Here is a 12,677-nt window from a genome sequence, read left to right as displayed (position 1 = left end):
TCCTGATGGTTCTGTGTGTTTAACAGTAACTAGCTGATTTGAATAGATCAGGAAGATAATAGATTTAATACTTGGTCTGGCTGAATCAACTGATTATAACTTGTAATGAGCTAAGGGGTGCTACAATTAGTCTTTGATTTGTTGCATAAGGATGCGGATTAAAAACAAATATGGGTTCCCATTTCTGATCAATATCCAGCAAACTTGGTGTACATGCACGAGTATTTCCATTAAGTGAGGCTATCACTACATGCAACTGCGATGGCCACAACAACTAAACAGCCCGTCAATTGCTTTCAGATTCGTAAAAGAATAGTTCACCTTTGGCAATATAAGTAGGTAATTGGCACATTAGCACTTATTGAACAATACTCCCAGCAAAAGCAGCAACACTTGAAGAGAGAAACAAAATTAGTAGTAGAAAACTGGGTGAGGTAGGAACCTATACATTCATGGAGTTAAATTTTCAGCAGTTTCCAATAAAACCAAAACATTTTCCAAGTGAAGGAGAGGGGGACAGAAGGAAACACAAAAGGAAGGAAGAAGTTGAGGGCAGGGAGCATGATACTTGCATCCCGTCATTGTGGGTTAGATTCAAAAGAGGCTAGAGAGGCAAAAGGACGAAGATGTCATTGTACCACTTAATTCTGACATCAATCCTCATTTTTAAAAATAGATATTATATCTTAGCGAACTCGAATTCACAGGCAAAATATGCTTGACAAATGACCAATTCTAAGCAATCTCAAGATCACTAAGATGAATAGTACTGCAAAATAAAATCACACTGATTTCAGGAGATTATGATATCCAGAAGCTGAGTTTAACACAATCGAGAAATTCATCTTGGCCTTTCAACACTGTGTGGCAGGAAAAATAATATTTCCGCAAGTCAGCACAAAAATCATCCTACATATAAATTGACACAACTTACAGCATTGGCACGCTGGTCCCAGTCATGCTTATCATCAGACAGTATTTCTCTTATTTTGTTCAGCGTTTCTTCAAGTTCTCTATTGGAAAAAATCTGAAAGACAAGAGTTGTAACTAAGGAGACCATTTCAGCAAGTACACCATCTTTACTGAGATATTTGTCTTACAAAAAGTCCATTATTTTGCACCAAAACAATTGCTAACAATCACACGGCTTACCACGTCAAAACCACTTACTTAAATTTTTTAAGGGATCACTCAACATTCTGGCTCAGGGAAACCCACTTACATTTCTTGGACCAATTTTCCAAAGGTTTTTTGAATGGAGTCCTCCCCTCAAAGTTGGAAGCTATGAGAGTAGATGGTTAGAACTCAGATTGTTTGGCTCAGAGTGGTGGGGGAAGCAGTTCTGATGGGTCAGAGGCACAGTACTCAGGAAAGAGGGAGTTCTTCCTCTGGGATGGGCTCCACTCAGCAGAATGGGATCAGTGCCCTGGCGAATTGTATACCGAGGGCCTTGGACAGGTTTTAAACTAATGGGGCTGGGGGAGGGTGGGTGGTGTTTAGGTGAAGGGAGATTCTGAGATCTGAAGAGAAAAGTTGAAACAGTAGAACAGGATAGCGATGAGGGTAGAGGGGCAAGTGCAGTGGGACAGGAATGGACATCAGTGAATAAGGTCCATGCAAAGAATAATGGCAAAAAAATTAAGGCTTTTGACCTGAATGTGTCAAATATCCACAATATTTGAAACAGAGAAAATAGGAGCAGGAGTAGGTCAGTCGGCCCTTCAAGCCTGCTCTGCCATTCACTATGACCATGGCTGATCCTCAACACTATACTCCCGCATTCTCCCCGAACCCCTTGACGCCTTTAGAGTCCAGAAATCTACTTTCTTCTTAAATATATTCAGGGACTTGGCCTCCACAGTCTTCTGTGGTAGAGAATTCCAAAGGTTCACCACCCTCATCCTCCTCATCTCGGTCCTAAATTGTCTACCCCGTATCCTGAGACTGTGACCCTTTGTTCCAGATGCCCCAGCCAGAGGAAATATCCTCCCTGCATCCAGTCTGTCCATCCATCAGAATTTTATATGTTTCAATGAGACCTCCTCTCATCCTTCTAAACTCCAGTGAATACAGGCCTAGTGGGCCCAATCGCTCCTCATACGACAATCCTGCCATCCCAGAAATCAGTCTGGTGAACCTTCGCTACACTCCCTCTATGGCAATTATATCCTTTCATAGGTAAGCGGCCAATACTCCAGGTGTGGTCTCACCAAGGCCCTATACAGCTATAGTATGACATCCTTGCTCCTATACTCAAGTCTTCTCGCAATTAAGGCCAACATATTGTTTGGCTTCTTAACTGCTTGCTGCACCTGTATGCTTGCTTTCAGTGACTGGTGTACAAGGACACCCAGATCCCCTTGTATTCAACATTTCCCAATCTATCACCATTTAAATAATACTCTGCCATTCTGTTTTTCCTACCAAAGTGGATAACTTCATACTTATCCACGTTATACTGCATCTGCCATGTATTTGCCCACTCACTCAACCTGTCTAAATCGTCTTGAAGCCTCTTGACACCCTCCTCATCACTCACATTCCCAAGCTTCGTGTCATCAACAAAATTGGAAAAATCACATTTGGTTCCCTCATCCAAATCATTGATATATATTGTGGATGAAACAGACAGATGAAGTAATGACACATATAGAGATAAATGGTTTAAATCCAATTGCCCTTTCAGAGACATTGTTATAAGGGGACCGAGGTTGGGAAATAAATATTCCAAGAAACACAACATTACAAGAATACAAACAGAATGAAAAAGGATGAGTAGCTCTGATAGTTAAAGGTGGTATAAGAACGCTAGAGAGAAAGGATCTTGACTCAGAATATCACCAAGTAGAATCAGTGTGGGTGGAGATTAGACGTAGCACTGGTGAAAATAATTTATTAGGCCCACAAACAGAAGCTAAACAGTTGGACAAGGCGATAAACAAGAAACAAGCAATTATGGCAATGTAATAATTGTGGGTGAATTTAATCTTCATATAGATTAGACAAATCTAATTGGCAAAGGTGGTCTGGAAGATGAGTTTGTAAAAAGCTTTTATGACAATTCTTGGAGAAATGCATCGTAGAACTGATTCAGACAAAAGCTATTTTAGATCCATTATATGCAATGAGGCAGGGTTAATCTCATGGTAAAAGGTCACTGGGAAAAGTGATCATAATAGAATTGAATTCCATATAAAGTTTGAAAGCAACCTACCCCAATTACAAACAGGAATCTTAAAGACATTTAAGACACATCTAAGACAGAGATGAGGAGGATTTTTTTCTCTGAGGATCATGAGTATTTGGAACTCTCTTTCTTAAAAGGCAGTGGAAGCAGAGACTTTAAATATTTTTAAGACAAAGGTAGATAGATTCTTGATAAGGAGATGAATGGTCATCAGGGGTAGGTGGGAATGTGGAGTTCAGGTTACAACCAGATCATCCATGATCCGAATGAATGGTAGAGCAGGCTCGAGGGACCGAGTGGCCAACTCCTGCTCCTAATTCGTATGTTCTTTTGGAAACTTAAGCTCAAAGCCAATTACATAGGAATGGAGGGGAGAACTGGCTAAGGTTGGTGGGCTAAATAGATGAAAAGGTATGGCTGTAAATAAATAAAGGAAGCATTTAAAAGAACAATTCAAAATGTTCAACAAAAATATATTCCATTGTAAAACAAAAACTCAGCAAGAAAGATCCATCAGTGGCATACTAGGGAAGATAAGGATTTTAAATTAAAAAAACGAGGCTTATAACATTGCAAAGAAGTCTGAGGACCGCGAATGCTTTTAGAAATCAGCAATGGGCCACCAAAAACCAGTCAGGAATATAAAAACAGATTTTAAGTGCTTTTATAAGTACGTAAATAGGAGGAGAGTAGCTGAAGTAAACATTGGTCCCTTAAAGGCAGCGACTAGAGAAATTATCATGAGGAATAAGGAAAGACAGCGACATTGAACAAACATTCAGTTTCTTTCTTCACTGTAGAAGATCCAAGTTACATAGCAAAAATGGAGGGTAACCTTGGGGCTAATAAGATTGAGGAAATTAAGGCAATTAATATCAACAGAGTAGTAGTACTGGAGAAACGCAAGGGACTAAAGTTCAATGCATTCCCAGTACTTAATGGCCTACATCCTAGGGTTCTAAAAGAGATAGATGCAGCAACAATGAACGTGCTGGTTATGATTTTCCAAAAGTCATTAGCGAAGAGACAGGCAACTATGCTAGAGTGAGATGGAGACTGAGTGAGTAGCGAATTAGATTCACTTGGGAATTCGGTGCATGGGGAAAGAGGTATGGTATACATAGGAATTATTCTAAGACCATTAAATGAATAATTAAATTAACTAAACTAACATAAGTAACAATGGCAGGACAGGTGTTATGTTGCAGCTGTGGAATGTGGGAACTTTTAGACACCAAGGTGATCCAGGAAAAACACGTTTGCAGAAAGTCTAAGGCAGCGAGAGGAATTCCGCATGAGGATTATTGATCTGGAAGCTGAACTACAGATGCCATGCAACATAAGGGAGGTGGAAAAATACCTTGACACTAGATTCCACAAGATGACCACACCTCTGAGTAGGGTTGACTATTTTGGTCAGCAGTGAGCGACAGGAGAATGTGACCATGAATGAGACAGGTAATGGGACTGAGCAGACAGTAGTGGTGGAGCCTCAGACTTTGCAATTGTCAAACAGGTTTGAGATGCTCACAACCTGTGTGGACGAAAGCGAGGTCTGCAAGGTGGGTGAGCAGGCTGGCCATGGTACAGGAAGCCATGTGGGGGGCGGGGGGGTGGTGGTGGTGGTGGTGTGTAGCAAACAGGAATGCACTGGTAGCAGGAGATAGCATAGTGACGGGGATTTACGCTGTTCTCTGCAGCTAAGAGCAAGAGTCTAGAAGGCTGTGTTGCCCGCCCAGTGCCAGGATCTGGGACATCTTCTCAGGGCTGGAGAGGAACTCACAATGGGAGGGGGATGATCCAGAGCTCATAGTCCATGTATGTACCAACGACATAGGCAGGACAAGGAAAGAGGTTCTGCATCGTCAGTATGAGAAGCTAGGCACCAAATTAAGAATCAGAACCTCAAAGGTAATAACCTCTGGATTATCAATGATCCCCTTAGAGGGGTGAGACTTGGGAATTAATAATGGGAAACAAGGAAATGACGGAAGCATTGTGTCTGTGTCTGTCTTCACCGTGGAAGACACAAAAAACATCCAAAAATACTAGAAAATCAGAAGGTAAAAGGGAGAAGTTAAAACAACATGATCACTAGAAAAATGGTACTGGTAAGACTATTAGAACTGTAGGCTGACAAGCTCCCTGGACATAACGGCCTGCGTCCTAGCTTCTTAAAAGAAGTGGCTGCAGAGAAAGCAGATGCATTGGTTGAGATCTTCCAGAATTCCTTAGATTCTGGAAAAGTCCCCACGGATTGGAAAATCACAGATGTAACACCTCTATTCAAGAAGAGAGGGAGACAGAAAGCAGGAGACTATAGGCCAGTTAGGCTAACATTTGTCATAAGGGAAAATACTAGAATCTATTATTAAGGAGGCAATAGCAGGACGTTTAGAAATCACAAGGCAATCAAGCAGAGTCAACATAGTTTTGTAAATGGGAAATAATGTTTGGCTAATTTAGTAGTACTTTGAAGAAATAATAAGCATGGTGGATAACAGGGAACATGTGGCTGTGGTGTACTTGAATTTCCAAAATGCACCTGATAACGCGCCACATCAAAGGTTACTCAACAAAATAAGAGCTCATTGTGTAGGAGGTAATATATTAGCATGAACAGAGGATTGGTTAGCTAACAGGAAGCAGACAGTAGGGATAAATGGGTCATTTTTGGTTGGCAAGCTGTAACTAGTGGAGTGCCACAAGGATCAGTGGGACCTCAACTATTTATAATCTACAACTTAGATGAAGGGACTGAATGTGTGGTAGCTAAATTTGTTGATGACACCAAGATAAGTAGGAAAGTAAGTTATCAAGAGAACGAAAAGAATGTACAAAGGAATTTAGATAGGTTAAGTGAGCGGGCAAAAATTTAGCAGATGGATATAATGTGGGAAAATATGAACTTGTCCACTTTGGCAGGAAGGATAAAAAACAGGATATTATTTAAGTGGAGAGAGACGGCATAACTCTACAATGCAGAGGGATCTGGGTGTCCTTGTACATGAATCACAAAAAGTTGCAGGTACAGCAAGTGATTCGGAGAGCAAATGGAATGTTGGTCTTTATTGCAAGGGGAATTGAGTATAAAAGTAAGCAAGCGTTGCTGCAGCTGTACAGAGCCTTAGTGAAACTGTATCTGGAGTATCGCGTACAGTTTTAGTCTCCTTACTTAAGAAAGGATATAATTACATTTTTAAGAGAAAGTTCACTCAACTGATTCCTGGGAGGAAGGGGTCACCTTATGAGGAAAGGTCGAGCAGGTTGAGACTCATTGGAATTCAGAAGAATGAGAGGTGATCTTATTGAAACATACAAGATCCTAAGAGGACTTGACAGAGTGGATTCCCTTGTGGGGGAATCTTGAGCTAGGGAACAGAGTTTAAAAATTAGCGGTCTCCCATTGAAGACTGCGATGAAAAGAACATTTTCTTTCAGAAGGTCATTAGTCTGTGGAATTCTCTTCCCCAGAGAGCAGTGGAGGCAGGGTCATTAAATATATTCAAAACTGAATTAGATGGCTTTTTGAACGACAAGGGCATCAAGGGTTATGGGAGGCAGACAGGAAAATGGAGTTGAAGCTACAATCAGAAAAGCCATTACCTATTGAATGGCGGGGCAGACTTGAGGTGCCGAGTGGCCTACTCCTGCTCCTAATTCTTGTGTTCTTGTAAAACATTCAATATTCAGAATATACCTTGAGAGATTGTTTCCACTGGTTGGGGAATATGGAACACAGGGTCACACACTCAGGTAAGGGGCCAAACATTTAGGACTGAGATGGAGAGAAATTTCTTCAAAGGGTTGTAAGTCTTTGGAACTCTCTACCCCAGGAGGTTGTAGATGCTCCATCGTTGAATACATTTAAGGCTGAGATAGACAGGTTTTTGGTCTCTTGGGGAATCAAGGGATGTAGGGAGCGGGCAGGAAAGTGAAGTTGAAACCGAAGATCAGCCATGATAATACTAAATGGTGGAGCAAGCGACAGGTCATGTGGTCTACTCCTGCTCCCAATTTTTTTATTCTTATATGTTCTTAAGGTTGTTACCTGTATAATTTTATACAGATTTACATCATAATTACAACATGACAGCTGTTTCAACCGGTTGTAGTGATGTTCAACTTCTACAAGAGTATTCTCCTTTTTTTTTGTCATCACACAACAAACCCTCAGAATATAGTTATTCCTTTTATTTTTCCAACCAAAATGCATCATTTTATATTTATGGAAATTGAATTCTAACTGGCACCTTTTTAACCCTTTGGCCATTTTCCCATTTCCCCTGGTCCTCAAAATGATTTCCTCTATCTATTATATCATTTGGAGACCACTTCTTCTCGCATCCAACCAAACTACTGATTTACGCAACCAACGGAAGCAGACCCAGGATAGAACTCCATAGGACACCCTTATCCATTTCCAACTACTCTGAGAAGCTGCCTTTAACTCCTAGTCTGGTTCTAACATATTTTTAATCCAATGTGCTGTATAGTACTCTTCTTAGTCTATAACCTTTAATTTCTTCCAATAGTCTCCCGAGTGGTACTTTGTCAAATGCCATCTGAAATTCATTCTATTTGGGGTTTTCATGAGTATGCTGGATACCATTCTAAGGGATAGCCGCAGTATCTTAGGGTCATTTCTGAAAAGAATTCTGCAGATGACACAGCATTGCTGTCGGACACACCAGAGTAATCTTTCTGCAGCAGCTTAGATAACGAGCTAGCCAGCTGGATGGCCGAAAATGTTGTATTGTGACTTTGCACAGCTGAAAAGGGGACCTTTCAAAGTATTGACTGAGGGATATAAGAACTATCAGCAAAAATTGTTGATTCATTTTGGTACTTGGGATGCTGGATTAAACTAATTCAGCCTGATCACGATTCTTTGGGACTATGGCAAGAAGGCATTTGTTCACATTTTTACTCCTTGAGGACCAAGCTCCAATACATATTAAAATGGTGGTTTATAAGATACTTGTCAAGCAAATTGCCCCCACATTTCAAAACTCTGAAATGCAACAGAAAGACTTTCCAAAATAACGTAATTCTGTGGATTTGGTCAACCAGTGGAAATAGTGGCAAAGAAAGAAGGATTTGCCCTCCACCAAGCTGTCACTGAACACTTGAGACACAATGTCAACATATCTTCACTGAAGATCAGTTTCATCTTTTTGACAATGCCCCTCACATAGGATTTGAATTAATCTGTTAGGACAGGTATATTTGGTACATAGCGCTGCAATTGGACATCTAGAACATAACAGGGTTGCTGTGACCCATCAAATCTGCCTTATTTGTTATTGTAGAAATTCACACAATGAGGTAATTTTTTTATATTATAAAACAACCATTGAACAATTGAGAGCATCTGGGTCACTTCAATAGGCTCATGGAAAACAATCCACCTATAATCCAAGCTAGAACATTGCCCTAGTGACATAATGAAAGGAGAGGACTGCCCTTCTCATGGTCAACTAGGGATGGGCAATAAGTGCTGACCCAGCCAGTGAAGTCCACATCCCGTGAATGAATAAAAAAAACAACTCAAATTCAAATCTTCCCATAGATTTTGTGGAGAAAGGGTGCTTGCTCTATTTTGAAATTAGCTAATTCTGGCAAAGGCATTTGAAATCAGGTTCAAGTAGATGGGAATATTCATTCATTAGAATTTCAGAATAAAGCCTTGTGGCATTTGTTTGACTAGGTCTTTACCACGGAATGAAATTCCAAACCAACTGTGAGGGAATGGATTGACTGATAGCTCCATGCTGAGTTAGTGGCATATCTTTTCAGCAACCATCTCCCAACTCATCAGTTCCTTTAAGTTTTCCAAATTAAAGAAACAATTTTAGAGATTGATTAGCCCAGGCTCCATATTCTAAAACTTAACATTGTGTCTTCTGTTTCTGTTACATTCCAAGGTTTAGAAATGAGAAACTCTGTCATCAAGTGAAATGCATTTTAGCTTTACAATGTTGTACAATCTCTAATCTTATACCTTAGTCATACATCCAACAGAGTGACTACATTTCTGTCATCTCAGGATGAGGAGAAGGAGTCACTTCCATTGCAGAAGGCTGTATTACAAAGGATTTCTGCACAACTGCTGGGAAATTCTCACATTGCAAGATATTGTACATACAGTCATACTCCAGCCCTTAGTTAGAATTTGCTTGCAGGCATTGTTTTTTGTGCTGCACATGAAGGAAAATCTGAGTTAAGTCTAAAAATTTAACAACTGGTCTGTTACCAGCTATCCCACATTGATCCTTCCACTACATTGAAGGCTTTTATCCATAGTATTAGCTGATGAGGAAACTCAGATTTGACTAAAGCTGCTGGAACACATTACCTCAAGGTCAGGTTTGTCAGCATGCTCTCATATCCTAGGGCTCAATACTACCATGATTAGATTATAGACAAGCAAATAGATGTTGAAACAATAAACTTTCAATTTCCATTTAATAGGGTAACACAATGACCATGTTTTGATCAGAAGGATGGTGGTGGCAATCACTGAAACTTGATGATGAGTTGTTCTGCTCATCATGATGCCTGTGAGAACTTCATTGGTATTTGCTTTCTGCCACTGAACTGAATTCTGTGCGAGTCAGTTGCCTAATCATTATTAGTGACTGTTTCCCTTGTAGAAGTGAAATATGTAAACTGATCAATGGAGGCAGGAGTTCTTCCCACTCATCTCCAGATAACCTTGAAAGCTAATATCCAAAGTAGGCAGGGTGATCCCTGGCTATACAAACAGTGGGAAGCTTACCATTTTTTTGTGCTATTTACTTATGCTGGTAATATTCCAGCACTAGCCTTTGCACATTTGGAGATCCCCAAGGGTCAGCACTGCTACGCTACATCTAACGTGTTTGTATTTAAATGTTATGCCACACTGGGAAAACGGTAATGTCTGAGCTGTATCGATTTCTCACAAGCTTGCTTTGACAATTCCAAACTGATAAGAACCAGACAACAATTTTTCCAAAACTAAAATTGACTATTTTTTTTTACATTTGTCTCCTTTACAACCCTCGACGTACACATTGGACTAAAAGATTCTGACCTGAAAAAAAATATTATTTGAATGTTTACATGCAGGCTATGCAAAATGTGCTTATCAACAGGCTTCCAGAAACAGACTTGTGACCATTTCCTGATAGTTTCTGTAATGGCATAACAGTGGCTGAACTACTCAAAATAGTCAACAGTACAAGTATACCAGCTGTTAAACAAAAACAGAATCAAAACTAAATGAAGACACCAAACAGAAAGAACAACATCTGTACAAAAATCTCCAGTGCCAATGCTCCTGGAAAAATCAGTTTTATGATGAAGCATTTATATCAAGAAATGCAAAAATACTATTACATTAACAAGGGATGCATTGTGATGCAATACCCCACAACCGAGCACGTAGATTGATCTGTGCCAACTTCTTCACTCACCTCTGCATCAATTTTACCAGCAACAATTTTGAGCGCCCCCCTCAATCCTTGAAAGTAAAGGAAGTGTCTGGCAAATGTAACAACTGCACCTCTGGGTGGAATATCCTCTAACTATCAACAGTGCAATTCAGCTCTTAATTTTAAATGGAGAAGGTGAGTGCTGGCTGACTTTATCATCAACTTTTGAGCAACTTCCTTTAGTGTTCAACAGGTTGAAAGAAGCAAGCATTTTAAAAGATGTTAATGATGAAAAATGAAGTACTAATGAAAGAAATAGCTACCTGGAAAAATGTTTACCACAATCACTTGAAGTATGAGTCAGTGCTCTGCAATTTACATCAATTTCTGCTACACTATTATGGCTAATCTCCTTTGGCTTTCATCATGGATAAAAATTTAAAACAAAATTGTGTCTTATACAATTCCCAGATTAACTCCCTCTAATTTTTGTCCATCTTCATCCTCCTCATTCTCTCCCTCGACACCTCTAAATAATGTCCAGTTTTGCATATGACTATCTCGCTTATTGTAAATCACTCCTTAATTTGATTGTGTTCGCCACTATACAACTCATATGCATTCTCTCGCTCTCTCCATCTGCATGTCGTTTTTTTGATAATGTCTAGTACTCGTCATATATCAAATAGATTATTGCTTTCTCTGTGTATCTTGTGTCCACATACTCACTGTTATGCCCATTCTCTCAAAAAGCTAATTGCCAACTCTCTCAAATTGCAATACTTGCATGTGCATGAGTACACACATACATTCTCCCAGTAAAATGCACTCATTACTCATGCTTGGCCACACATACTTATCTCTTTCACACATATTAATTAAAATAAATGAGTCCTGGAAAAATCATTTTTCTGTCAAAATTTATCTTAAAGCTCTGAGTTCACATTTACCTTGCTTTGATACCTTCAGGAAAAATGGATTGTCATAATAACTTAGCCTTCCTGCCTGCAGATATAAGTAAACAATCTATTCTGGACATCTGCACCAAAGAACTCAATCAGATTGGGATTTATTAATGGAGTAATTGCTCAGTCCTTCCAACTCTAACAATCTCTCAGTGTCCACCATATCAAGCCCCTTCAAATCTTGTATGTTTCAATGAGATAGCCTTTCATTCTTCTAAACTCCAGTGAATATAGGCCCAATTTATTCAGCCTCTCATCACAGGAGGCACCTCATCTCAAAGACCAATTTAGTGTACTTTTGCTGGACCATCTTCAATGCAAGTATATCCTTTCTTAAATGTGAAGTTCAAAACTACACACAGTACTCCAGATGTGGTCTCACCAAAACCCTGTACAATTGTAGCAGCTCATCTTTATTTCTGTACTCCAATCCCCTTGTAATAAAGGCCAACATGCCATTTGCCTTCCTAATTGCTTGCTGTACTTGCATACTAACTTTCTGCGTTCCTTGTACAAGCATACCCAAGTCTCTTTGAACATCAGCATTCAAAAGTTTCTCACCTTTTAAAACGTATTCTGCTTTGTTATTCTTATGACCAGACTTCCCTACATTATAATTAATCTGCCATCTTGTTGCCCACTCACTTAACCTGTCTATATTTCTTCTCAGCCTGTGTCCTCCCTTCAGCTTACCTTTCCACCTAGCTTTGTACCATCAGCAAACTTATTCTGTCTCTTCATCTAAGTCATAGCTGAGACCCCAACACTAATCTTTGCGGCACTCCACCATTCACTGCCTACCAACTTGAAAATGCTTCGTTTATGCTCACTCTCTGCTTCCTGTCCATTAACCAAACCTCTATCCATGCTGATATATTACCCCAACTCCATCTTGCCAATTAACCTTTTGTGTGGCACCTTTCCTTTTGGAAGTCCAGGTGTGCAACATCTACTGGTTCCCCTTTATCTACCCTACTAGTTACATCCTCAAAGAACTCTAATAAATTTGTCAAACAGAATTTCCCTTTCGGAAAATCATGTTGACTAATTCTAATCATACTGTGCTTTTCTAAGTGCATTGATAAGACTTGCTTAATAACAAATTCC

General features: G+C 39.8%; 1 protein-coding gene across 14 annotated transcripts in view; it reads right to left on the bottom strand.

Moving 5' to 3' along the window:
• The window catches only part of clasp2 (cytoplasmic linker associated protein 2), a 570,512-nt gene that overhangs the window by 298,691 nt on the left and 259,144 nt on the right, over nucleotides 1–12,677 (bottom strand). For all 14 annotated transcript variants that reach the window (XM_078540120.1, XM_078540106.1, XM_078540107.1 and 11 more), the window contains exon 10: nucleotides 935–1,027. In XM_078540120.1, coding sequence (XP_078396246.1) covers nucleotides 935–1,027 — 93 coding nt within the window. The remainder of the gene's footprint in view (nucleotides 1–934; nucleotides 1,028–12,677) is intronic.

The sequence above is a fragment of the Cetorhinus maximus genome, chromosome 4 (genome assembly GCF_964194155.1).
Source record: "Cetorhinus maximus chromosome 4, sCetMax3.hap1.1, whole genome shotgun sequence".
Taxonomy (NCBI): domain Eukaryota; kingdom Metazoa; phylum Chordata; class Chondrichthyes; order Lamniformes; family Cetorhinidae; genus Cetorhinus; species Cetorhinus maximus.
The sequence above is the reverse complement of the archived record's forward strand: the minus strand, read 5'-3'. Positions and strand labels throughout refer to the sequence as shown.